The sequence below is a fragment of the Anser anser genome (assembly GCF_964211835.1).
Source record: "Anser anser genome assembly, chromosome: 15".
NCBI lineage: Eukaryota > Metazoa > Chordata > Aves > Anseriformes > Anatidae > Anser > Anser anser.
This window is the reverse complement of record NC_139736.1, coordinates 1,587,251-1,613,871: the sequence shown is the minus strand read 5'-3', so window position 1 is coordinate 1,613,871 and position 26,621 is coordinate 1,587,251. Positions and strand designations below refer to the sequence as shown.

Sequence of the window (26,621 nt, the reverse complement as noted above, 5' to 3'; positions counted from 1 at the left end):
AACTTGAAACGATTCCTTCGCCTCTCCCCCTCCCTCCAGTTTTTTGGTTTGGCCACTGAGTGGAAAAATCAATTATTCGCACTCCTCTAGCCTGATAAAAAAAAAGCTTCAGGACTCCACAAAGAGGCTCAGGGGAGCAGTTATGTTATACAGCAAATAAAATGGTCTCCGAATTCCCCGACTCGCCGGCCTCCTCTCATGTCACCGCAGGCTTTGCGCAGGGCTCGGCGCTTCTGCGGCGCTGCAGGGAGCAAACCTGGCGGCGCGGGGCCGGCACCGCGACCTCGGCCACGGCTGCCAGAGCTCCCGGGGGGCCGTGCCGCCACCGGGGGTCCCGGGGGTCTGCGCCCAGCACCAGCCGCCCCTCCTGTGTGCACCACCCCGCTGCCCACGCTGCCTGTAGGAAACGGGGGTGGGAAGTCCTGGAGAGAACAGCAATGCCTTTTTTCCAGGATAGCAGTGAAGACACGTCAGCAAGCATCTTTTTGGTTCCAACACCTTCCAGCTGAAAAGCGGTTTCATGCAGAACTTCAGTGTAAGTCTTTATTTCATTTTATTTTATTTTAAGCAGACTGCAAATTAAAAGCAACTCAGTATTCACCGCTGGAGATTTGTATTTACCACCTCAGGCTGGCCACTGCGTTTGCTTCAGCTCTATAAAAATCTGCTAGGAAAGCAGTTGGGGTGGGAGAAATGCCACGGAGGAGAGCTAGAAAACCTGTGAGCTGGGAACATGACACGGCAGCACCAGCTCTGGGACAACTAATCTGGGTCATTTCCTCCTTGCAAAAGATTTCAAGGAAATGAAGATCAGGGATGCAAAGGGGCAAAGATGGGGACCTCCGTGTTCCACCAGAGCAAGTGTGTTCCACAGTGGGACCTGGATGGCCGCTCAGCTGGGCACGGGGGCTGCAGCAAGAGGCTCTCCTGCCAGGAACGCTGCTCACAGGGCACGGCCCGGAGCTGCAGGCCTGCAAACTCATGACCCCCATCCCTGTGGCCTGGCATTTGGGGGACACAAAACATTTGTCAGAAGCTACATGTGTACCAAGCTGGGGAGATCATTGGGGAGAACTTGGTGTCCTGCAGAAATGGAGGCGGAAGGGACGTGGGAAGGACAAGCCTGCGGCAGCTGGCCCCGGGGCTGGTCCTCAGCATGAAGCTGAGCACCCCATTTCCGAGCTCCTTCACATGAAGGGATGCCCGCATCAGGCCGGCAGCTCCACATGTGCCAGACTGGCCGGATCAGAGGCCCCCGAAGAGCTCTGCATCTCCCCACGGTCACAGGCCGTGGCAGGGTGGGCAGAGCGGCCGTGCTGCATCCTGCCCGCTCAGTACCCAGCTCCCCCAGCAGCTCGGGCTCAGGGGCTCAGCCCCAGCTTCCCTCCCGTGTCGGGGTGCTCCTCGCGGGGCTGGAGGGCAGCGGGGGGCCGGCTGCGGGGCCGGGCTGGGCTGCGGGGCTCCGGCCCTGGCCCCTCGGGGGTCCCGCTCCCTGCAGCCCGGGGGCTCTGTGCTGCGCCGGGGGGGGGGGCGGGCAACGGGGGCCGGAGCAGAGCCCCGGGGGCTCCCGCTCAGCCCCCAGCAGCCCCGGGGGGTCCGATCAGCCCCGGGGGTCCCGCTCAGCCCCCAGCAGCCCCGGGGGGTCCAATCAGCCCCAGGGGTCCCGCTCAGCCCCGGGGGGTCCCGCTCAGCCCCCAGCAGCCCCGGGGGGTCCGATCAGCCCCGGGGGGTCCGATCAGCCCCGGGGGTCCCGCTCAGCCCCCAGCAGCCCCGGGGGGTCCGATCAGCCCCGGGGGTCCCGCTCAGCCCCGGGGGTCCCGCTCAGCCCCGGGGGGTCCCGCTCAGCCCCCAGCAGCCCCGGGGGGTCCCGCTCAGCCCCGGGGGGTCCGATCAGCCCCGGGGGTCCCGCTCAGCCCCGGGGGGTCCCGCTCAGCCCCCAGCAGCCCCGGGCGGCTCCTCTCCGCGCGCCCCAGGCATCCCGGCTCCGCGCGCCCCCTCTCCATCGGCCCCGGGAGGCTCCATCGGTTCCGTCCAGCTCCGTTCCCGGCTCCGCCCGCTCCGTCCCCGTCCCCATCCCCGTCCCCAGCTCCGGCTCCGCCTCTCCCCGCCCGTCCCCGTCCCCGTCCCCGTCCCCGCCGCCGTCCCCTCCCCGCCCGCCTCGCTCCCGGCGCCGCGGGCAGCGCGCAGCATGGCCGCGCTGCGCAGCGCCCCGGCCCCGGCCCCAATCCCAGCCCCAATCCCAGCCCAAACCCCAGCCCCCGAGCCGGCCCCGGCCCCGCTGCCGGCCCCGTCCCGCCCCTCCGCTCCCCGCCGCCCCGCGCCCGCCCCGCGCCGCGCATAAAAAGGGCCCCGCGGCCGCCCCCGCCCCGCTCCGCTCCGCGCTCCGCTCCGCCGGCCCCGGCCATGGCCAAGGACCAGCTGAAGCCGCGGCTGTGCCACATGCTGAAAGGGGAGAACGGCTACGGCTTCCACCTGCACGGCGAGAAGGGCAAGAGCGGGCAGTTCATCCGCAAAGTGGAGCCCGGCTCCCCCGCCGAGGCGGCGGGGCTGCGCGCCGGGGACCGCGTCGTGGAGGTGAACGGGCTCAACGTGGAGCAGGAGACCCACCACCAGGTCCGGGCAGGGGACCCCCGCAGCCCCCCCCTTCCTCCCCCCCAGGCCCGGCACCCATCCCCGTGCTGGCCTCCCCGAGCGGGCCGGGCCGGGAGGATGGGGGGGGTGCTCCCAAAATGTCCCCAAGGGAGGGTCCCGGGGGGCTGGGGCGCGCTGGGTGCCCCCCGGCGCCGGGCCAGATCCGCTGGGGGGACGCAGCCCCTCGACCCCCCCGGAGCAGCCGGGGGTCCGGGCCGTGCCCCTGCCGTGCGGGGCTGGGGTAGGGGTGCCCCCGGCCCGCCGGGTGGGCGAGGGGGGGAAGGCGAAGGTGCTGGGGCACGGCCGGGCACCGCCGCGTTATGCAATCCCTGGCGAAACGCAGCCGGGGGAGCCGGGCTGTGTTTCCGGCTCTGCTCCGCGTTCCCTCGGCCACTTTGGGCAAGCTCCTTCTGCAGCGCGGAGCGGACGAGGACGCCTCAAAATCTACCGATAAAGCTCCGCAGGCGTTCCGCAGTTTGGCTGGCTTAGGTGAGATAGGGCTGGTGGGGGAATAATATCTGGTGTGAGGCCGTGGCCGCAGCTGGGGGGGGATCCAAGCGAGCTGCTTCCCAGCTCCGCTGCAGAGGCTGCCTGCTTCAGGCCTTGTCCTTTTCTGTTTATAAAATCAAAACTCGTGTTTGTTAAAACAGCCCTGTCCAGAAAACAGGCGGCGAGCTTGGGGCTGCTCCGGGCTGGCTGGAGCCGCTGTCCCTTGCGGGGGCACAGCACCCAGCGTGCCCATCTGCCTCGTGGCCCGCAGGGCTCCGCGGGGCGTAGCGTTGTGGTAACTTAAAGCACGCGCCTGGCACCCGCTGCCAGTGCTTTATTGGGGCCAAGCAGGGACGTGGCTGGTGCAGGCTGCAGCCCCGGTGGTGTCTTGGGGGTGTGTGGGTTTCCCCTGCTGGCACGGATGTTGGTGTGTTCAGGGCATCGTGGCCAGTCTAGGTGACTCCAGGAAAGCCCTGTGGGCTCTTCACTGTGGGCCTGGGGGGGCTCTCATGCTAATTTAGCTTGTTTTGATGATCTCAGCCAGCTGTGTAAAAGTTGATGTTTGTCTTGAATGTGGCTGAAGGAGGATCCATGTCTTTGATCTAGCTGGGCAGAGAGCTGGGCTGCTCGCCCCCACTGGAAGCCAGCAGAGCTCCCCGCTGAAAATCGGATGCTGGGGAGTGAGCGATAGCAGCGCCAAGACAGCGGCACATGTCTCTGAAACGTGTGGGGGGTCTTGTAGGTAAAGTGAAATGGGAGAGACTTTCCTTCTTCCATTTCCAGCTGGCAGAGGCAGGATTGAGCCTGCTGTGGGATGGGATGGAGTATGGATGGAGCATCCCACCCAGGCTGTCCCAGAGCTCGCTGTCCTGAAGTGCTCCCACTGTGGTGTCATCAGCGCCTGAGCGTGCGGGCAGGAGCAGCCCTGCCCTGGGATTGCCCTTTGTCTTCCCTCAAAACCCAGCTGGGGAGAAGTCTTTCCCCAACAAAATGCCCAGCACTGACGTGTTGGGATGGGTGATGCTGTGGTGGTTGGATGCTGGCTCCTGTGGATGGCTGAGAGCAGCCGGGCTCGCCGTGGCCTCCCGTCTTTGTCCTGCCCTGAAGCTGTGGCAGGACAGAGCTGGGAGCACGCAAGGCCTTGCTGTTTGGTGCAACTATGTTTCAGGCTGAAGTTGATGATATTTGCGTCTGTGCTCTGCTTCCACGGCCTTCCCCAAGGAGCGAAGGCAGGACGTGTTCTCAGGGCGTCCTGTTCCCATCTGGGATGAGAACTGCGTCCTGGCTGCTCGCTTGTCTCCTCCCGGTGGGTGGGCAGAGCAGCAGGGTGCTGCCTTCAGGCAGTGCCCAAACCCAGTGGGTGCTGAGTACGGGGTGTGCGACTGGGTACTGCTGGTCTGGAGCCCTGCAGCCCCAGCGGGGAGCTGCTCTGGGCAGCCTGCCTCTGCCTGCCGTGGGTCAGCCCTGCCTCGTGGAGAAGCTGTGCTTTGATTGCATGGCACGGCAAACGTCCCAGGGCAGGCAGAGCTGGGGGCTGTGTGCGAGATGTGTGTGTCCGGCAGCTGGTGGGAGCAAAGGGCTCCTGGTGGAGCCGTGCTGCTGGTGGCCAGGAGCAGCCCCTGTGCCCGGTCACAGGGCTCCATGGGGAGCTCGTGCCGTGGTGGTCTCTGTACGTGGGGAGGTCTCGGATGGGAACCCTTCTTCTACAAGTGTCTGTACCAGTGGGGCAAGTGCAAAGGCAACCAAGTGGTGCTGTTAAAAGGCGGTGCAGGAAAGCCTCCAGGTCCCCCCTGGGGATGCCAGAGCTGTGTGAGGGTGGAGGCATCACATCCAGAGCAGGAGAGGGGAACTGTGCCATCCCGGCAGCTCCTCAGGTCTCCTTCCCGGGCAGCTGGGGTTTGCTTGGAGTGGACGGGCCCAGCGGGCTCTGCCAGGCTGGTGCTGGTGCTGGTGCAGCCGGGGTGGGAGCCGGTCTGGGTGGAGTCGCGGAGGATGTGGGGCTGGGAGCAGCGCTGGGAAGGTCCGGATGTGTCGGGGAGGCTGAGTTGTCTTCAGAAAAGCTGCGAGTGAGGTGGCGGCCATGGCTCGGAGGCGGGTAGGTTACTGGGCTCTGCACCTGGTTGCTGCTCTGCTCTCAGCCCCTCTGCTCCATCTCCAAAGCACCTCGCTGCTCAGGTGGCTTGTCACGGCAAGACCTTCTGGCAGGGATGGGGGATCTGTGCCTGCTCGGTGTCCCAGCACAGCCCTCAGCACTTGTGGCAGTGCCAGAGCGGGGCCGGGAGGATGCTTGTTCCACTGCTGCTGTGCCCGTGTGGAGCTGGGGGGCAGCTGGGCCACTGTGCCATAGCCAGCGTGTTGTGGCACCTGCAGTGTCTCAGGGTGCTTCTGCTGTCATGAGGCTGCAGTTGGTTTGGGAGGATCTGGGAGCTCGCTGGGGGGGGGGGGTCTTGTGTTGTGAGCCCCCCAGTGCTGACTGCAGCTGAGCGTGGTGCAGCTTGTGCAGTGCTTGAGCTGGGGCTTTCCAAAAAGGAGAACGCTTTGCTCTGTGCAGCAGCTTTGAGGAACGTGCGCTGGCACCTGCAGTTCCCCTGCACGTGGTGCTTGCAGGGACCGGCCCCGCTCCCGGCCCCACTGAGCTCCCACGCTGGCGGCAGCTCCGTGGTGCTGCCTCTCCTGCCACAGCGTGCTGGCTGCCTGCTCCCAGATCCCCTTCTGGAGAAGTGGCTTCGCTCAGGCGCTGCCTTGCCGGTGTCAGCAGCGTCGCCTGATGTCGCTTATAAATAGATGTGAAAAGGAGCAGATGGATTTTCTGGGGCTCGGCGGAGAAGCACCCTTCAGGCTGGTTATGGATGGGAGCCCTGGGCAAGCTGCCGCCTGGCGCAGGGCTGGAGGGCTTCAGCGCTCGGTGGATTGGTTTGTTGAGGACAGGCAGCCCTGTCTGCAGTCTATAAATTTCCTCTTGGTTGTTTTTTTTTCATTTGCAGATACCGGGTCTGTTGACCTTGAATGGAGCTTGCAGGGGAGTAAATAAATGCTAGCTAATTGCACATTAGGCTCATTTGTCACTTCTAACCTTGGCGGTTGCAGCGTGTCTGGCCGGCATGACCTAGATCAGAGCAGGAGCGCTGTAAGGAAGCCTGCACTGCTTTGGGGCTTTCCCAGCACGCCTGGGGCGGTGTGGGTCTGCGGGGCAGTGAGCGGTGGCCAGCGGCCCCCTGCAGCTGGGGACGGCTGCTGAGCAGCATCAGGACCCATCCTCATCCCTGGGATGAAGGCCGTGCAGGGAGGAGGAGGTGTTTGCCCCATCAGAGCCCGTCCTCTGAGCCTGCTGGCAGGGAGTCCCAGAGGCTGTCTCTGCCCCGTGCTCATGTCCTCGCTTTGCCCCATTCCCACCCCGTTGTGTTGTGCCCCTCACGTGCCAGGCCCGGCTCCTCCGGGGCTGCTGAGCGCAGCTCTCCACTTTCCCACGTGCGAACTGCCCGGCTCTCCCCTTCCTCCCCGCTGGGCTGACACCGCCAGCTCCTTTCAGAGGAGCTGCAGTCACAAAAAAATGTAAAAAAGCGAGGCTGTGTGAGGACAATGGCCCCTATTCAGCGGGGCCTGGAGCTGGATACCAGCAGGGACGGGCCCAGCTCCTGGTGCTGGTTTCTCTTATCTCCTCTGTCCGGTAGCGCAGGAGAGGATGAATGCAGATCAGATTGTTTCTTTTGTAAATCCTCCTGGGGAGGGGAGAGCCTCGCAAAGCAGCTGGGGCACTGCGTGTGTGCGCTGGTTCGCGGGGCCTCCTTGGGTGCCCTGGCTCTCCGCTGTGCCCCTGGGTTTGGGGAGAGAAGGAAGCCCCAGATAAAGGGATGGGGGGCGTGCGGGGCAGGTTGTGTAGTGGGGCAGATCGTGCTCCCCCTCCGAGGGACAAAGCCAGGCAGCAGGACCCAAGGGACAAAGCCAGGCAGCAGGACCTGTGACGCTCGGCGTGCAGTGTGATGGCCTCTGGGCAGAGGGGTGATGCCAGGCGATGTGCGTGCAGCTGCCCCAGGCAGATTTGTCCCTTGGGTTGGGCTGGAAGGAATTGTCACTGTTGTCACCTGGGGCTGCAGGCAGCAGATGTGCCATCCTGGCCCCCCCCCCCCGCCAAAGACCTGCCCCTTGCCCCATCACCAGCGGAGGTGGTAGCAAGGCCGAAGCTGCTTCAAGGGGCTTCAAGGACTGGGGGTCCAAGCTGCAAGGCTGGGGGTCCTTGGGTGCAGCTCCTGCCCCGGCTGGGGTGTCCCGGGCTTTCTGCTCACTGGTTTCCCTCCCTCCTCCGCAGGTCGTGCAGCGCATCAAAGCTGTGGAGACGGAGACTCGCTTGCTCGTGGTGGACAAGGAGACGGACGAGTACCTGTGCAGCCTGCGCCTGACGTGCACGGAGGAGATGGTGCACAGCGGGGTCCTGCTGGGCTCCGGCGTCTCGCCCACCAAGTCGGTGGGCAGCGACAACGGGGAGGTCTGGAAGCCGCAGCTGGACCTGAGCGGGGGCAGCCTCCAGCGGCACTCGCACAGCTTCTCCTCGCACGGCAGCAGGAAGGTGAGCGCAGAGCTGGTGGTGCTGGGCGGCAGGATGCGGCCGCCCTGGGAGCACCTCCCTCTCCGAGCACGGTTTGCTTCCCGTGAGAAAAACCTTCTGGATGTGGCTGTTGGGTCTGGGGACCCTGGTGTGTGTCCTGGTGTGTCCTGGGGCTGTGGGTGAGCTGCCCCGTGGCCTCATCCGCTCTGCTCGAAGCAGCATCGGCTGCTGGGTGCTGTGCTGGCCTCTCCCTCCCTGCGCTCCCAGAGGGTCACAGGGGCTGCAGGGGGACCGGGGGGGGTCACCCAGCCCTAGGGACGAGTGTCCCGTGGGGCCTGGCTGAGGTCTGTGTCCCCGGCCCACAGGGACAGGCAGCACAGACTGGGGGCTTGGTGGAGCTGCCCTTGGTGAATCAGCCCCTTTTGCCTCCGTTATTTCTAGGAGGGAGGGAACATCTGGTCGAATGTGTTCTCAGCTTTTTGCTTAAATAGGAAGGAAATTAGCTCTTTTTCAAGTGGCCTGGGTCTGGGCTGTGATTCTGCAGTAAGTGCCTTTTATTGGTAAACTCCTTTCCAAAAAGGAAAGAATTTGAGGTGGAAGATGTCCAGTTTCCATGGCTGGCTCCCCGCTGGGGCTGGGCTGGCGGTGACGGCGCTGCCTTGCACTCGCAGATAGGCAGCGTGCTCGGCCCAGCACCCTCCTCGCTCAGGGTGCGAGCGTGGCAGGAGCAGCGTGGGACCGAGACATTACTGCCACCGCCGTGCAGCTGGCTGTCCCCATCCTGCACCCACCCGAGTCACCCAGGGGTGAAACCTGCAGCTGGGGCTGTGCAAGCCTCCTGCCACCAGCTTGGGGCTTGTGCCCCTGGCCGGGCTGGGGAGGTCTTTGGGGCAAGGCTTTTCCCACTCCCCAATTCGGCTTCAGCAGCTTCACGTCCTCAGGAGCGCCCCAGCTGAGGAAATCCCCCCCGTGGAAGTGAGACGTGATGCCGGCGTGGGGCAGGCGGCACAGCGATGTGGGTGTGGGGGGGTCTTGCCTGCAGCCCTTCCCTCCGGGGCCGCCTGCATCCCGCAGGGGTGTGCCTGTCCTGGGGGGGGCCGCCCTTCCTGGGGAGGACGGGCTGGAGGCTGCGTGATGTGAGGCTGTTTGAAGCTCTGGGTGAGGATGGAGGTCAGCGCCGTGGGGGCTTGTGCTCCCCCGGGACAGCCAGAGGGAGGGGATGGGGCCTGGGGGGAGCGGGGCCGCGCTGGGAGCGGCCGGGCACGGCTTCCCGGGCTGGGGGGTTTCCTATACTGTCTCTGTTTCTTTTGCTGGGTGAAATCCAGCAGTTTGTGCTGACGGGAAGTCGGGCGCGGGGAACGGGCCGGTCCTTTCCGGCCTTTGGGTTTCAGCTCCCTCCAAGGAGAGGGTGGGACAGGGAGAGCCGAGCGGGCTGGGGTGCGAGGGGGGGGCACCTGTGGGACTTGGCCCGGGGGAGCGCACAGCGTGGGGCTGCCTTTGGGGCCGGTGGTGCCAGCGCTGGCATCCAGCAGATGCAGTGCCCCAGCTGGACAAAGGGACCCGCAGCGGCTTTGCCATACGGGGCTGTGGGGGGAGCTCGGGACGGGGCTGCTCCGGGGCAAGGCCATCCCTGGGGCGCCCCAGCAGTGGTGGCTGTCCTGGGGCTGATGCCCACCCATGGGGACGGGGGCTGTTTGCGGGGCTGCCGAGTGGTTCTTAGCCCGTCGGGTGCTGGCAGCAGCTCTGCGTTTGTTTTGCTCCTGCGGCAGCGCTTTGAAGAGCTGCATGCTGCAGGCTCTCCTGCCCAAGGTCACTTCTGCGCCGGGGCTGCGGGTGGCCGGAGCTGCAGGACCTGGGTCCTGGGCCTTGGGGTCCTTGCTTCAAGGCAGAGCTGCCCAGGAGCATGGTGTGGGCGGTGTGGGCGTCCTGCTGGGTCCCAAAGCAGCTGGAGCCCAGGGCAGTGATGGCTGCACCCTGTGTCCTGCAGCACTCAGCCCTCCGGTGCTGGCTTTGGGACGGGCTGTGGGGCCATGGCAGCTGGGGTCCCATTAGGGACTCCCCTAAACCAGATCTGGCAGGGGCCAGGTGCTGGGCTCAGCAGCACCAGGGCAAGCTGGGCTTCGTCTGGTGCTTTTGTGTCCTTCCCTGGAGGTGTTCAGGGAAGGAGGAGAGATGGCAGCTCTGCTCCTCCTGCAGACCCACGGCCTCCACCTGCCGCTGTGGGGACCGGGGCTGATGCTTGGGGCAGGATGGGGCTGCACTGGCGGCCTTTGTTCATGTAAAGGCTGCAGCTGTGCTTTATGTGAAGCCAGGTTGTTCGGTGCAGCCTAAAGCAAGGAGCAGCTGAAAGAAAGAGGAGGGAAATCTGGCAGCTCGGGGTGCCCGAGCTGTGGGCAGTGGGGTGGCGATGCAGTGGGCAGAGCCCTGGCGGCCTCCCCCTGCTGCTGCCTTCCACTTCTGAGCGAGAAGTGGCGGTGGCTCTGGGCAGGGAGGTTAACGCACGCCCCAGCAGCGACCCGGTGTCCAGGACCCTGTGCCTCCAGCAAGCACTGTAGCGCGATGAATAATTCAGCATGTATTTAAAATCAGGCTGCCTGCCCTGAGAGCAGGGCTGGCTGCCAGCAGCGTGCGCCCATCGGAGCGGTGCTGTCCCCGGCACCAGGGCACTTGTGGCTCTGGGAGCAGGGTCCGCATGGCCCCATCCTACTGCTCTGAGCTCAGTTTGTGTCCCCCATGCTTGAGGGGACACCTCTGAGTACCCAAATATTCTGAAAGTCTTGTCTTTAAAATCCCTGCCTTGAATCTGCAATGCAATTTGCCCTGCAGGCAAACAAAGCTGGCCACACCAGTGCCTCCTGCGGGGAGGTGAGGTGTGACCCAGGCTCAGCGGTGCTGACAGAAGGGCTGAGCCCCATGAACGTGCCGTGCTGGTGCTGCTTCCTTGTCCCTGGGCTTCCTTGTCCCCGTGTCCCCCAGTTCCCAGGGCTCGTGGGGTTTTGGAGGCGGTGGGCACGCTGTGGTGGAGGGCGGTGCAGGTCCCGGCTCCGCTCGGGCTGTTCAGGTGCGTCGGGTGCTGCGTTCCTCTGTGAGCTGCTTTTATTGCCAAGGTGCCTTTGGGACGGCGCAGTTGGCGGTGGTGTGAAATGCTCGGGCTGCCGCTGTGCTGTGGGGCACGGGCAGCTGGGGGCTGGGGCTGCCCGCGGCTCGGCTCGCCCTGCTGCTCCCAGGGGGACACTGCCCGGCGGAGCCTGGGTCCCCGTTACAGCCGTGCAGGTCCGATGTGCTCATTAGCGGCGTCCCTGGGGGTTTGCTCCTGTTGGGACTCGCTGCCTCCAGCTGTGTTTGCAGGAGAAACAAGAACAAGGCCCTGGAGAGGCGTTCGGGGTGATGCAGTTCCCCTGTTGTCGTTCTGGTCACACCAAAGCATGATTTGGGGGCTGGGGATGCGAAGGGGCTGCGATGACTGTCATTTATCGTCTTTTGGAAAATGAGCCCACATTTTGTTTAGCAGCTTCTGGATTCAAGCAGCCTGTTTTCCTGTGCCGGGAACTTTAACGCGGGGGAATCAGTGGCCGGGTTTTGTTTGGCCCCTGCCTGAGCCTGGCAAGAACCACAAGCCATAAAGCGAGCAGGAAAATGGGCGACCCCCCTGGGGGGCCCTTCGTGACAGCGAGCAGGAGCTGAGCCTGGTGCGTGCCACGGGCCCGTCCTGCGCTCGGCAGCGGGGACCTGGGGGTGGCCGTGCCGTGCCCTGGAGGAGCAGGGCCGAGCGCGTGGCCTCGGGGACCCGCAGGTGCGGGGCAGTGCTGACATGGGGGCAGTAAATATTTACCCTGCTGTTTGGGTCAGGCATAAGAACTTTTGTTTCTGTTGCAAATGAAACTCCGCATTGCAACATCTCCTGCCGCCAGCTTTCTGCCGGAGCGCTGGAAGAAGAATAACTCGGGACAGATGTTTTTGGGGAGCTTTGCCAGCTCAGTTGAGGCCCAAAATTTAGGGCTTGTAGAATAACCACAAAGATGTAATAAAACCTAACATGAGCAGAAATGTCTGCAGTAATTATGCAATTTAAAAAAATAAATAAATTCGTGCTTTAAATTAAAGCACTTCCCTGCAGCATCCTGTGCTCCCCAGGTCCTGGGGCTGGCTGTGAGCAGAGGGGACAGCAGGATGAGTCCCTGGTTCCCCCTGCTTGGGGCTGAGGCACGGATCAAGGCTCAGATAAACCTCTCCAGCGTGGACCCGGGGAGCTGTGGCTGCATCCCAGCCCTGTTCCCTGCTCTTCCTGCAGCATCTCTGTGGACACTGCAGTAGTCGTGGCTTTCCTTCTCTTTGGGTTCCCTTCAGGCTGCAGCTCAGTCCCAGCCCGGCGAGGTGCAGGGGTGCAGCCTGGCAGCAGGAGCGCCCAGAGCTGAGCAGTGCGGCTTGGAAAGGGGAGCGCCGGGAGGGTGCCCTGTGTATGCCACCAGCCTGGCTGTTCAAGCAGGCATACATCCACCTTGTCTTGTTTTTTTGCTTAAAAACCTTTGTGAAGCGCTTTCTGCGCTGGAGCTGTTGCCCAGCGATGCCCACAGCAGCTGGGGTGCTGCTCTGCTGGGGTGCTGCTCTGCTGTGTCCAGCTGAGGGTCTGGGATGGGAGCGCAGCTTCCCCTGCCCTTGCTGGAGAAGAGAAAATGCCCCAAAGGAGCCAGGGAGGCAGCACCCCGGGGTGCACGGGATGGGCGAAGGGCTCTGGCACGGCTGGAGCCCAGCCCAAGGAGCTGAAGCCGGGCTTTCTTTTGGGATTAGCACGTTAATCCCGTCCGGGAGGCAGAGGCTGGTGTGCAGCTGAGCCGCGGGGAAGCCGGCGGCCCCGAGCTGGCGCTGACCCCGCTGCATTATTGATAGCGCCGGGCTCGCCGGCATCGAGTGTCGCGGGGCCGGGTGGACTCGGTGCGAGGACAGCACCCGGGGCACGGGAGCAGCTGCAGCGACTTGGGGATGGGGATTGGGGATAGGGCAAATGCGCACCAATAATCAATCTTTCAGACTGTTTCTCTGACAGTCCTGGACGTTGGGGCTTTCTTAAAAGGAGTAGGATGAAACCTGTGTTTTTGCAGAGTACCTTTGCAGGGGCTTTCAGGAGCTGGATGCGTTTCTTGCAGCTCTCTGTGGTGCAGGGCTGTGCAGCATCTTGGGGTCCGTGCTGTTTGGGGGGCTCTGGTCCCATCCCCTTGGTGCAGACAGGGGCAGTCCTGGCCCTGTGCCTACAGGTCTGCTCCCCCTTGTGTACCAGCAGTCCGTTAACTTATTTTGTTTTGGTATCAGTTTTGGGCGGGTATTGCAGTACATCCTGTGCAGTGGGATTTGCTGGAGCCCCAGGTTTGGATGATCCCGCAGCGCTCACAGCTCTCAGCAGGGGTCTGAGCCTCATCCTGCTCCTCCCATCCCAGGGGCGCTCCCCCAGCGCCGCAAGGTGCAGACGGCAGCGCGATGCTCTCCGTGCTGCACTTTGGCAGGGCCAGCCCTGGCTCTGCACCCTGCTCCCTCACAGACGGAGGGGTTGGGGGCACGCATTTGGATATCAAATGCTTCCTTCCCTGCGGGCTGTGCCTGTGTCCCAGCACCCAAAGCACCCACGGTCTGCAGCTGGGCTGTGGGACCGAGGGAAGGGGCGAGCGGGAGCCCCCCCTGCAGCTCGGCAGGGCCGTGGGTCCCAGCGAGGAGCTCGCCGGGGGGTGTTTTCACGTGGGGTGGTGCAGGAAGCCCCTCCCTGGAGGAGAGCATCCACCCCGCGGCAGAAACTTCCTCCGTGGGATATTTTTAGTGAAACACAAAGCAAGTGGAAGGGAGCGGGAGGCAGATTAGCATCGGGAGGAGCTGCGCCCTGCCAAGGGTCTTTGTTCCTGGGGCCACGTGCTCCTGAGGGATGCTTGGCCTGGTGAGGGGACAGCGGGGTCACCCCCCAGGGACCTGCCACCTCCTGGTGGGTGGTGTTTGCATCCCGGCCCATCGCCTGGCTGCAGAGCGATGACACTGCTAACACCAAGAGATGTGACCTCACTGCATTGGAGGGGCTGAACTGCAGCCAGTGATGTTCCTTTCTGCATCCCTGGGTAATCAAAAGCTTTCCCTCAAAATGATTTTAAAAAACCCCAGTGTTAATGGGAGCAGTTCAAACTGCAGCTTGCTCTGCTGCAGCCAGCCCTGGCCCCCCTCTGCTCGCAGGGATGCGCTCGAGCAGCTTGCTTTAATAACAGCCCTGCTCCTCGCGGGCTCCGCGCCAGCCGTTTAATGGTTCTGTTCAATAGTACAAATATTAAATGCTTTCAAATAAATTAAAAATCATCTGGCAGGATCTGGACCTTCTGCGTGTGCCCTGGCAGCTGCACAGCGCCTCCGCCGTGACTTTGCTCTGTCCTGGCACGTTGCTCGTGGTCCTGGGCTGGGCTGCAGCTCCTGCGGGGCGGCTGTGATGGGATGCAGCAGCTCATGGGTGGCTTCAGCCACAGGGCTGGAAATCTGTGGGTCAAACTTGATAATTTTTTTGTGATGATTTTTGCGATGAGTTTGTTTTCAGGTGCAAAAATGTCAGTTTTCATAAGAAAATGCTTTTATTTCTGTAAAGCTCTAAAGTGTTGAGTGCTTTAGCTTTCTCACCTTAAAACAATGTGGCTTTTGTTTTGTGTTCTTTATTCCCGAGACCCAAATTAATGCGGGAACCACATGGTTCCAGTCGTCTCTATCCAGGATTGCGCCTGGTGCCCCGTGCGAGGTGGCTGGGCCTGGAGGCGCTTGGCTCCAGCCCTGGTGCTGCCGTGGGCGATGCCCTGGGCAGAGCCAGTGTGGGGGACTGGAAAGTGGCCGGGGACTGGAGGTGGCAGCAGGCGTGGGGCGGCTCCGGCGCAGGGTGAGGTGCCGGGGTTACGGCAGCGCTCACGGGGAGTGGGAGCCCACGGGGCGAGCGTGCGGTGCGCGCGCCGCCTTCACGGCGCACATTCCTGGGCTGGAAGGGGCCGCGGCTTCCAGCTGTCGGGCGGGCACACGCGGCTTCCAAACGAGCTTTTAAAGAGCTCTCTTTAATCCGCAAGGCAGTATCCCCGCACTGATTGCAGCTGTAATAGCACACAAGTGAGATGCGATGGCTGTGGCGTTGCCTCGCTCCATATGTGTCTTTCCTGCTCTTTGGGCAGGGAGACTGAGCGGTTGAGCGGCTTGCCCAGCATTACAGGAGAGCTTGGCACACTAAATTAAGGTCTGAAGAGAGCCAGGTTTGGCTCCCAGTCCTTGGCTCCGTCTCTAGGTACGGAGGTTTTACAGGTGGTGGTCTCGGGAGGCTCCAGGCTGGGATATGAGCGAGAAAATTAAACTCTTAATCAGCAAAGGGCTTCTCCAGGTCCACAGGTTTCTATAAATAAGGAATTAAAACCCAACTTGTAGACATAATTATTTCTGGCAAGTTCAGCATTGTAATTTAATTTCATTGCCGCTCTTGCCTGCACTCCGGAGTGTTTTGGTTCGACTGCTGTGTACGCTTAAACCATGACCAGACTTGGAGCTGCGTTTTTTTGGCCAAATATCTCTCTTCCCACTAAAGCCTTGCACAAGTCTGTTATGAGTAAATGTAGGTATCTGTCAGCGGTGACTCCAGGAAAGCCAAACTCAAAGTAGCTTTGTCCCTAAGGGAAAGGTGACTTCCTACGGGTGCTGGTGCTGCAGCAGTGGCTTTGGGGCTCTTCCCCTCCGCAGGGACACGGCACTGAGCTGTGCCCTGTGCTGCCCCGTGGCTGGTACTGCTGCCACTCGAGCCCTGGCTGTGCGTACCTGTGGGGAAGCACCTGGGAGTGGGCGGATGAAGGGAACGGGGCGCGGGGGCAGCAGCGAATTGGGGTCAGGATACAGACCTTCAGTGCTGCCTGCTGCAAATCCCGTTAAGCAAGGCTCGCTGCCTGCAGAGACCCGGAGGAGTCCCCCGCGGTGTTATGTCATTAAAACCCTCTTATGGATTTACAGGGACTAATCCCCTTAAAGAAATGAGCGGCACAAAAGGCGGCGGGCGGGCTAATCCCTGCTCGCTGCCCTGCAGGTTAACCTCCTGCCCCGAGGTGCTCCGTGGCCACCAGGGATGGTGTGGCTGTGCCATCCCCCGGGTGCTGGGTCTGGTTTGTGGGGCTTCGGTCACCTCGGCTAAGCCCAGGCTGCTCCCACCTTGTCCCCTGTGCCCAGCACGGGCAGCGCTCCCTGTCTGCAGCACCCGCTGGCTCGCCCTGGGCTGACCGTCCCGCGTGAGCGGCCAGAGGGCATCCCAGGTAAAGCAGTTAATTCTGGCCCTGCAGTTGTTCATGGTTAGCGGGATTTAATTAAGACAAGCCCTAATTAGTTCTAAGAAGGATGAATGGTCTGCTTTGCCTGGAAAAGTTCCCCGCTCTTGCCTGGAAGCTGTTTATGAGGACAGGGCTTGCCTTGATATCGGGGCTGGGTCTGCCCCAGGGATGGGGTACGCAGGAGACCCGCCTTGTGCTGAGGGGTGCTCGGGGCAGCCCAAAAGCAGGAATAAAAACTGCCTTGTGCCGCTCCTTGCAGCGGCTGCTGGGCCTTCCTGGCACCCAGACCCCTCTCTGCCAGCCTGGGGCTTCCCGGGGCGGCTGCTTTCCTTGCTGCCTCAGGTTTTCTGTTTCTTTTCAGCTCTTCCCGTGGGGACGGCCTGCGGCAGTTTGGGGGTCTTCAGAAAGGGGGACCGGCATCGGCATGGGGGCAAACACCGGGGTGCTGAGAGCGCCTGGCCGCGTGCTCGCCTCCCCTGGGGTTATCGGTGCCTGCAGCCGCAGCCCTGCGCTGGCTCCAGCGGTTATCGGGGGGTTCCCTGTGCCCCCCTTGCATGTGCCCTGCTCCGCTGGTCGCTACGTGGGGCTTTGCCAGCGCTGCCCTTATCTGCCCCAGCGCGGCCGTGCTGTTTGGCCGCCCCGGCGGAGATAAACGTGTGGCTTCCTGCAGCCTGCGGCAAGCAAGGGGCATCTGCGGCCGTCCCGGTTTGGGGAGCTGGGTTTAAAATCTGCGGATTTTGAGCTGAGCACCGCAGCTGTGTGGGAAGTAGCTCTGTTCCCCGGTGTACCAGGTCCTGCTTCGATCCCGTGATTTCCAGCAGTGTTATGGGATGGGGCTGGCACTGGCGTTTTGGAAAGAGGCTGAGTTTATGGATGTGAAGGAGAGCCTCCGGTGGAGCCATCAGCTCCAGGTGGTGTGCCCAGGGCAGATTTTGTGTAAAAGCTTTGAGTTGCAGGGTTTGGGAGGTGGGGGTAGTTTGCATGTCCCATTGAGGGCCAATAGTGAGGTGCCTCACTCCCTTCTGCCTGCTGAAAGTTGCCCCCCTGGATATTTTATTGCAGGGTCTCGAAATAAAAAAGGCCTTACATTTAGTTAACCCCAGGCACGGGTGCCGCAGCACTGCCTTTACTTTCATTATAAGGAATGCAGAGGATGTTGGGAGCCCTCCCCCCGCCCCGTTTCCTCCCAAAAGCTCTGCTGCCCGGCCAAGACAAATATTGGTAGTAAACTATTGAACTTCCCCGGTCCCTGATGCTCCCCGGCGCGGTGGGCTCACAGAGCAGCGCCTGTTCTCCCCGCTTCACCGGCGGGGGCCGGGCGGGGAGGTGTGGACGTGTCCCTGTGCCGGGGAGGTGTGGACGTGTCCCCGTGCCGGGGAGCGCTGCTGGGAGGCACGCAGCAGTGTTGCAGTGTGACCGTGAGCCCGTGCCATCAGCTCGTCCTGCCCAGCTCCTTCGCATCTGCCAGCCCCACGCGTGGGCACGGGGTGGGCTCGGTGGCAGAGCGGAGGGGACAGCCCCAGAGGGCCACTGTGATGGCTTGGGGGGGGGTCTCTGCCTCTTTGTGTGTGCTTTGTTGGGCTCTGCAAGTCTAAAATAGTCCCCGTGACCCGCCTTTGCCTTTTTCTCCAGGGTTGGGGAGGCCGTGTGGGCTCTGGGCAGGGACTGGGGGCTCTCGGGCTCTCCCATCCCGTGTCACACAGCTCAGCCATCAGCCCGCTTTCTGCAGGGCCGTGGGTTATTTACTGCCCTGCCCGTTGCTGCTCCCCGCCTCAGGAAGTCAGGCTTTCCAGGCAGCTCCTGGGGGGCTTTAGGAGGCTGGTGCTGGCCCCATGGGACGTGGGTCGCTGCCTGCCCTACGTGGTGACCCTTCCATTGCAATGAGCCCCTGGGGCTCCCCAGTGCGTTGCGTGGGAGCACCCCTGTCTCCAGGAGGGTTCCCCTGAGCAGCCGCGGTGCCAAGCTGGTCACCGTGGGGCAGTGGTGGTGGGAGCCCGCTGCAGCTGCTGGCGTGGGGCCGGGGACCTCACGGCGGCACCTGGCGACCCCGCTGCAGCGGGAGCCCAAAGCCGGTACGGCTGGGGTCCTGGGTTCCTGCCGGTGGCTGGGATTAATGAAGGCAGTTGGGGGGAGCAGCATTAATGAGCGATTTGGTGATTGCTCAAGGCTTGGCCTCGGCAAGAAGCTGAAGAGTCCAAAGGGCAGGCTGATACCGCGTGGTCGGTGGTTTTATGGGGGTGGCTATGGCCGGAGACCCCACTGTCCCGGGCTCACAGGCTGTAAGCTCTCTGTAAGCAAGCAAACAACCGGGATGTGCCACCAAGGCTGGCAGCGGTGCCTCTGCTTTGGGACAGAGCAGGGCACGTCCCCCCCAGGGGCTGCCAGCACCCGGCTTGGGCAGCTCCATGGGAGTCACCTGCCCCTGGGAGGCTGTTCCCAGTCCCTGCCTCCCCGTGGCCCAGCAGCAATCCCTTCCCTCGCCCTGGAGAGGTTCGTGGCGGCCGTGGGAAGGACTTTTCCCCCTTCCCAGCAGCTGGAGCCCTGCACAGAGCGACCACCTTGCCTCCTTCCCTCCCACCTACAGGCAAGCGGCTCCCTCGGGCTCTGTGGGCTGCCTCTGCTTCCAGCAGGCAGATCCCTTGTTTTTCCTGGTGGACAAACCCCAGCCCACGAGGATCTGCGTTGCTGCCCCGTGTCATCCTATAGCTGCTCTCCCCCTGCACGCGGGCTTCCCGGCTGCGAGTTCCCTTGGCAGATCGCGCTGGAAAAGTTGTCTCTCTCAAAGCAAACACATGCACGTGGCGTTTTCTCTCTCCCCTGCCCTGCCTCCCTCCGTTTCCCTCCGGGGCCAGCTGCTCCCCTGCTCCAGCCAAGCGCGTGGTGCCGGTCCTGGCTGCAGCCCTGCCGGGGGTGGGAATGCGTGCGCTGGGGAGAGGAGAGCGAGCTTCCCTCGCTGCCTGCGTCTGCCCGAACGCCAGCGGAGGGGGAGGGAAAAAAAAAAAGAAAAAAGGCTGGCTTTTGCAGCTTCTCGCTGAGAAATTCCCCAGCTGGGGGATTCCTGAGAAATGACACGGAGATCGCAGTGCTTGGCACCGCTGCTGGGCGGCGGGGAGCAGCGGGACCCCGCGGGGTCGGGCTGAGCGCGTGGCTCGTGGCGGGGCTGGCGGTGCCTGGCTGGGGCAGCTGCCGGGGGGGGCCGTGCCCAGGGCGCGTGGCCCTCGCTGGGGGACACCAGGCAGGGCACGGTCCTGCTGCAGCACCTCCCGAGAGGCCCCGTGGTGCCTGGGGGGTTCTGTCACGCTGCGGCCCGGTGCTGGGGAGCACGGAGAGGGGCTCTGCCGCTTCTCCCCACCTTTTGCATCCCGCTCGTGTCCTCTTCTGCCCAGCGGTTTCTGGGGATGACAGCCTCCGGTGGGGTCTGAGGGGCCGCGGCCAAGGCTTGGCTCTGTTGCAGCCTGGCACTGCCGCAGCTGCCCTGCTCTCACGCAAGGTTTGCGTCCCGTAACGCACGGAAGGGACCGGGCTGGGTGCGTGGGCTCAGGAGGACCCGGGTGCTGCAGTGCGTGTCCTGGGGGTGGTGCAGAGCGCGTTGCTGCCGGCCCCGGGGCTGATGCCGGCACGGCGCCCGCCGCTCTTGAGGAAGCGCAGCGTTTTGGCACGATTTCTGCTCTCGAGAGCTGGCAGGCACGGGGCACGTTACCCGATGGGGAGCGTTACCCGGTGGGGGCTTGCTGCCCCGTGCAGCTGTCACCACTCCAAATTCGCGCTTTGTTTGCTGCGGCAGGCCCGACGAGCTAAAAGCTCGCTCGCTGAAAATGTCCAAATTACCATATCAGCTGCAGCTTGGCTCTAGGTCCTGCTGAGTACCCGGGCTGGATGCTTTCCGCTGCTAATTGGAATCACTTTGCTGTCTCTGAGCTTGCCTGCGATACTCATTTGCTCCCTTTGTGCTGCGCTTTGGCAGAGAAAGCAGCGGGACGCATCCAGCCAGCGCCGTGCCCTGCGTGCGTGCTCAGCACCCTGCGCTGCGGGAGCACCCGGAGCAGCGCCGTCGGGAATTGGGTGTTCCCAGAGCAAGGGCGCAGCGCCTGGCTGCTGCAGGGCTGTGTGTGGGGAGGAGTGCTGGAGCCCTTAAGGAAAAGCATGCAAATCCTTCATGGCTTCTACCCTTAAAAAAAAGAAAAAAATATATATATTTTTGATGTTTCTATTACTCCAACCCAGCTGGAGCAATTTGAATAATTGAAGCAATTGGAATAATGGAAGCAATTGGAGTACTCTAAAGCAGCCCAGGCCTCACGTTCGGGTCTGGCAGAGAAGGTGCTGGCGGTTCGGGTGGGTGATGACCAAGCTGTGCGGTCGGGGCTGTGACAGCAGTGGGGAGCTTGGCCGGGGTGGCGGGGGTCATAAGGCAGGGAGGGGACTGCCACATCCCGGGGTCCCGCTGCTCCATCTCATTGTCCTTGGGACGCCCAGGCTGCGTGGTGGCCGGTGGCTGATTTTGGGTGCCGATGGCTGAGCATTTTTAGGTCTCTGACTGCCCTCTGCCATTGCCTGGGGGGCTGCGGGTCGTGGTGCTGCGGCAGTGCTGCTGTGCCCATCACGCATCCCTTCGGGGCCCTGCAGCCCCCCGCTCCTCCCTGAGCTGCCGGGGGAGCTGAGACAACCCAGCACAGACTGGGGCGATGGCAGGCTTTGCCAGAAGGTGTTCTGTTGCAGCTCGGCAGAGTTTTCACTCCTCCTTTTCTGTTAGGGTAGCGATTGCAGTGAGTGCTGCTGCAGTTGGTGTTTATCCCCGGGGAACGCTCAAAACTTTCTCTGACTGTTGTGATGTGGCGGCAGCGGCTGCCGGTGCCGAGAAGATGCTTGGAAAAAACACGTTTTAAGAGCAACTGTCAGTCAAGCTGCCGGGTTGTTATTGGAAGAGTGAAGCGAGCTGTTCTCTTTTTTGACTGCTGGTGTCTAAGCCAGAGCACCTCTCTGGGTAGCGAGGAGGGCGGTAATTAGGGTTGTGGCTGGGCAAAAATGGAAGCAGCTTGTTTACTGTGTGGAGGCTGAGCTGCTCCTGCCCCAGGGGTTATTCCTGGCCTGGGAGAGGGGAGCAGGACTCCTGGCTCATGCAGCAGCGTCAGAGCTGCTGCAAAACCTCTAAACCTCTAAATAAGAACCTCTAAATTTAACCGTGTGGCCGGGACACCTCTGGGTGCTGGAAATGCCTCTTTCCTCCCCTAATCCTTCCCACATCACCCCCAGCTCCTCCCCGGGACTGCGAGGAGGGGGAACATCTGCTGGAGTTTCCGTGGGACTGCCGTCCCGCCAGCCTGGCCTCCCCTTCCCCCCCGTTATTTATAGCTTTTCACCAACATCTGGAGCTGAAGCCGCGTTTGGCTCTGGCTGTCTCCGAGCTGTGGGTTGGAGCTGGGTGAAATGCGTGCGGCCGCAGGCTCACCGGGAGCCCCCGCTCCTTCCCCACGGTGTTTGGGGGGCTGCAGCATCCCGGTGGGGCCCTGGGGCCGGCCGGGGGTTTAGGGAGCCCTGGAGCATCCTGTCTTGGGGTTTCCCAGATCCGAGCAGCAAATCCCTGCTGGCGGTAGGGCAGAGGGCGAGCGGCTGCCTCTTTGCAGCGCGGAGCCCGGGGGTGCTCTGCCTGCCCTGCGCTGCCCCTGCTGCTTGTGGGAGCCTTTGACATTTGTGGTCCCCATCGCCCAGCCCTGCCCGTGGTCCCCTACTCCTTGGTGTCACCGAGGTCCTTCTGGCCCTGGGGGATGCGAGGCCACAATAGCCCCCTTTTTGGTGCTGCTTTACTGGGAAAACTTGAGTCATTCCTGGGGGAAGGGGAATGAAAACCGGCCCCGCTGTAGCAGGCGTTGGATCGCTGGCACCGCGGTGAACGGAGGCAGTAATCCCGGCTGTGGCACGGGCCCAAATCCCCTCGTACCTCACTGCGAGCGGGGCTGCAGGTTGGCTCCTCTTTGCCGCACAGCAGGCGGCAGGTTTCCGTGGCAGGGACGTGCGGATCCCCCTGCCCGTCCCAAATCAGGGCGATGAGCATCTGTGGGAAGTTACGTGCGTCCCCGCATCTGAGCGAAGGCAGCAGCCTTTGAAAACGGTGGTAATAATAGTGGCAATTAAAGGCTGCCTGCGGCTCAGCTCCCGATGTAACTGTTACTGCCAAGGGAGGGTGCCCGTGTCGGGCGGGTGTCAATGGGGCCGTTGTTCTGGCGGTGCTGTGGCCCCGGCCCCTTCCTGCTCGGGTTTCCACCCCTCGGTGCTCCCCGTGCGGTGCTGGGGCTCTGCAGTGCCCCGCTGCTCGCCGGGCATCCCGAGGGCAGGGCTCCCCCTGTGCCACCCGGGCTTTGAGAGGCAAAGGAGCGAGCAGAGGAGCCATTTTCTGAGCAAAACCCCATGCAAAAGGAGAGGAAACGCCACGGGAGCCGACTTGAAAGAAAATATGTTAACAATGTAAATTAGGCAGGAACGCTCCTGCCTGTGTTTTCTCCAGCTCGGCTGGAGCAGAGGCGGAAAAGCTCGACATGTCACGGGGTGATTTGCAGCCTGGAGCGCGTCCAGGCGGAGCGGTGCTGTCGGCACCGGCTGGGCCTGATTCAGCTGCGCCGAAACCCAGCAAAGCCCCCGAGCTGGGGTGTGCACCGGGAGGGAGCCTGGGGCCGGGGGTTTGGGTTCAGGCAGCCCTGGCAGAGCGGCTTCCTCGCCTTGGCCCCTTTCCCGGCTTCTCCTCTCGTTGTGCCGCGGTGCATCGGCGCTTCAGAGGGCAGGTTCTGCTCACGTGGAGGTGATGCCTGCTCCTCGGCTGCGTGGGAACCCCTCGGTAGTCAGAGCTGGTCACGTTTATGGTGCTGGCTCTGCAGTGGGTGTACCTGAAGCATCCACCCGTACGGAACGGGAACGGGATCTGCCCGTGAGTCCCGGTCACCGCAGTGCCCTGCGCGGACGTGGCGCTGAGCCTGGGGCCACGGCCGCTGGCTGCAGCGCCGCAAACCTCAAGGGACAGCCTCGGTGCTGGAGCTGCAATGAGATTGTGAGAACTGGCAACACCCAAACAGTTGTTTTTTTTTTTCTGAAGTGTTTCATTGTTATTGCATATTTTGTTTGTGCTTTTTTAAATGAGCCGGCTTGAATAGTGTTTCCAAAACCTCTTTCCTTCTAAAATGACGACGATTTGCCTCAAGCGGTAGCTCCAGTGGCGGTGCAGCACCACAGCTTTGTGTCCGTGTGGTGTTTAAGAGTGCATACACATCTGTACATACGTGGGTGTGTACGTGGAGTAATGCTTGTAGGGGGAATACGGCGTGCCGTTGCTTGTTAATCCACCGTGTGCAATCAGTGGGCAGCGCGGTATCTGGCTACCTAGGAAAAGGATTGCTTTATTGCGTGCGAGTAGACAAATACACAGTTAATTTTTGTTGGCTCTCCTGTACGTGTGTGAGTCTAGCTCCCACAAACCGGCTCTTACGGCCGTGGCGTGGGAAGGCGGCGGGGCCTGGCGGGTGCTGCGGGGAGCGGGGTGGGAAGGCAGCGCGCAGCCCCCCCGGGGCTTCCGAGCTCGGGTGGGTTCCAGGGAGCCCCGATAACGCGCTGCCGTGGCGGGGAGCGCCTCGACGGAGGGCTTGGGTTTCACAAAGGCGAAATCCCTCCGGGAGCTCAGGAAATATCTTCCCAGAACACAACCAGGGAAGCGTTGGCACAGGTCGTAAAGAAAATAAATAGCAGAGCTGGCAAGAGAAACGGCGGCTCCGTGTCAACAAAGCGCGTAAGTGCAAAGTGTTTAAGCATGTGCTCGAGTCTGAGTGCAGCGAGGGGATCTTCGGTGTTTGCGGAGTCCCAGAGAGGGGCTTTCCAGAGCTGAGATCAGAGACCTGCTTTTTCTGATGGCTGAGGACCGCGGTAGTCGGGAGGTTTAACAGCCCAGCAAAAGCCCTAGATCCTCTCAGCAGAGGGATGAGCAGTTCTGCCCGAGGATTTCTGCATGCTGCTCAGAGCAGATGCTGTGGCTGACCTGGGGCTTCTTTTTTAAAGAAAGATTTGGAATTCGTCTCAGTTAAGGACCTTGAATTTAAGAAGTGGCGGTGAGAGCAGAGCAAAGCCTGTGCAGGATGCAGCACTGGGTACCCCCAAAAAGCTGCTGCAGGAGTTGTCTTCTGCTGCCTGGTTTCTGTGTGATTTATTTTGGTGACCCTGAGCCTGGCCGCGACACCCCGCTGGCTGGCACGGTGCGCGCAGGGAGCCGCTCTGTGTGTCTGCCTTGGTGCTTTCGGAGTGGTGCTGGAGCTGTGACCCCTTAAAAACGGGCTAAGAGGAAAATGGCTCAAAACCTGAATTGCTAAGCCCAGATAGGTGATGCTAGACTTGTTCCTTTCTGCCGGAGAGAGGCAGCCCCTTTTCCCAGTGCTTGGAGCCCTGTGCATCCCCTGGGGTCGCGCCGGGCCCTCGACACGCTGACCCCGCTCCGCGGTTGAATCATTTCCTGTTTTCTCCGGCTGTTGAAGAACTCCACGAGGCGAGCTGGAAGCGTTTGCAGAGAGGGTGAACTAACTGCACTGAGGCCATGGGAAAACGCGGGCTTGCTGAATCTGCAGAGCGAGAAGATCCGTGTGCGGGTCCCGCTGGCTGGCTGCGCCCAGCCGTGCGCTGTTGATCCATGGATACCAAGCTGGTGGCTCTTCCCTTTTGAGAACCACTGTGTGCATCGAGGCATTGATGCTGAGACCATCTCCGCAGGCAGGAGTGTATGGGAAACAGTCTGTTTTCCCCCAGGACTTGTCCTGATAGCATCCATTTGCCCCGCAAGCTCAGCTTCACAAGGCTGTGAGGGCTGCAGTGTGTATCAGCGGTCATTGAGGCTTTTCTTCAAGCCCCCTCCTTGATTTTTTTTTTTAAGCTGTATTGCAAAGTCGCTCTCTGTAAACACTGGGGTCCTGCAGCCCGTGGAGCCCACACGAGCCCTGTGCCCACGCCGGGCACTGCCAGTGGTGGCTCCTGCCTGGGAACACTCTTGAGGAGCTGGGCGCTGGGGCCCCGAGGAGCCACGGCATTGCCAAGACCTCGGTTGCTTGCCTCCCGCCTCGTCTGTTCGCAGGCGTGGGGTTAAGCTGTTCCAGCTGCTTCGTGGCTAGAAGCACCCAAGTGAGTTCCCCGTCCACCTCCGGCCTCAGCGTGCGTCCCAGTGCCAGGGCCAATCTCGTTGCTCCGTGGCTCTTTTTGCGTTCTCATTCCCAACGCAGAGTAGGCTGTGGTCGTGCTGGAGCCATCCGCTGAACTCCCCAGCCTGCTGTGAACCCCACCAGCTCGAGTATTTCATAAACAGCTCGAGGAGAGCTCTGTCGGGATATTTATTTACATCCCATTGAGCTGGCGGCTGTGCTCGGGGCCGCAGCAATGCAGGAGGGGGCGGGAGGGGGGCTCCCCGCTGCATTAAACCCAGGGACAGGGATGTTGGGAGCTGTCTTTCACAGCACCTTTTGGACAAGATGGGAAAATTGGGGAAATTTCCTCGGGTGTCTTATTTTAAATGAAAGGTTATAAGAGATTGTACCGCAAATGCGATCTGGAAAACAAATATCTGAGGTCTAATAGCAGGAGGGGAGCAGCATTTCTGTTAATGCAAATTTAAAACCCAGCCACAGGGAATGTTTTCCTTAAACCACAGACCAGAAAAATGAAAACCTGCTTCTATTTCTGAAGCAGCTCCTGCTCGAGACGCGGCCGTGTTGGTGTGCCCGGCTGCTGCCCGGCCGGGCTGCGCCGGGGCTGGCGTGGAGCAGCTCCTTTCGTGGGAGCAGAAATGGCTCTTGCGAGCCTGCGGAAAACCTGCTGCTTGCTGCTCCCCCGGCGCCCTGCGGAGCCATAAAGCATTTTGCATGTGATGGGGGGAAGCACTAAACTCCTCACGTGCTCCTCTAACGTTCTGCTGCTGCCTGCGGCAAGCTCAGCCTTTATGTGCTGCAGGCACCCTTCTGACCGGGAGCAGCCCTGTGGGTCGCAGGGGGGGAAAGCACCATGTGCGGGGGCTTGTGTTTTTCTTCCCCCCTGCAAAACACAGCTTCTCTGCAAAGCCGTGACTTCTGCAGGGCTTTTCTGCCTTTTCCGCCCAGCCCAGCTTGGTGTTTCCGTAAGTTCTCGACGGTGCCACCAGGAGATGGCTGCAGAGCAGCCGCGACTCAAGGTGGTCGGGTGGTCCTGCACGTCCTCCCGCTCAGCTTGGCGCTGCTCAGTGCTTCCAGTTATTTCTGGGTATTTTTTAGCTGGTCACAGAGAACTGGTGAAGCAGGCAGGCAGCCCGAAGCGGGTTTGGGGAAGGTGCTCTTCCTTGGAAGCGGGGCCACTAAAGGCAGCCCCACATAGCTGGCAGGGTGAGGGTGCCCCGAGGGATGGGGTCTGTGCTGGCAGCAGCTCCCGAGCCAGGCAAGACCCGATTCTGGGATGGAAGGATGGACACTGGTGGTGTGTGCAGGGCAAGAGGCCTGATTCCCTCAGTCATTAGTTGCTGATGGTGAGCCCTCCTGGAACAAGGCATCCAGGTGTGACAGCTTGGGGCTGGGGCAGGGACACGGCCATCCTTCTCCAGAGCCGTGCAGGAGGGCCAGCCTGTCCCCGTGGCACGGAGCCATCTCTGCCAACGGCCGGGAACGTGGCTG

At 62.1% G+C, this 26,621-nt stretch overlaps 1 protein-coding gene across 2 annotated transcripts in view; it reads left to right on the top strand.

Annotated features, from left to right (window-relative positions):
* The first annotated feature begins 2,156 nt into the window (after positions 1 to 2,156).
* NHERF2 (NHERF family PDZ scaffold protein 2) overlaps positions 2,157 to 26,621 on the top strand; it is a 33,979-nt gene continuing 9,514 nt past the window's right edge. The window contains exons 1-2 of one of the 2 annotated variants that reach the window (XM_083800154.1): positions 2,157 to 2,613; positions 7,427 to 7,684. In XM_083800154.1, coding sequence (XP_083656280.1) covers positions 2,404 to 2,613; positions 7,427 to 7,684 — 468 coding nt within the window. In that variant the 5' untranslated portion in view covers positions 2,157 to 2,403. Of the gene's footprint in view, positions 2,614 to 5,081; positions 5,216 to 7,426; positions 7,685 to 26,621 lie in introns of those variants that run through there. The other variant, XM_083800155.1, reaches the window with a different exon arrangement.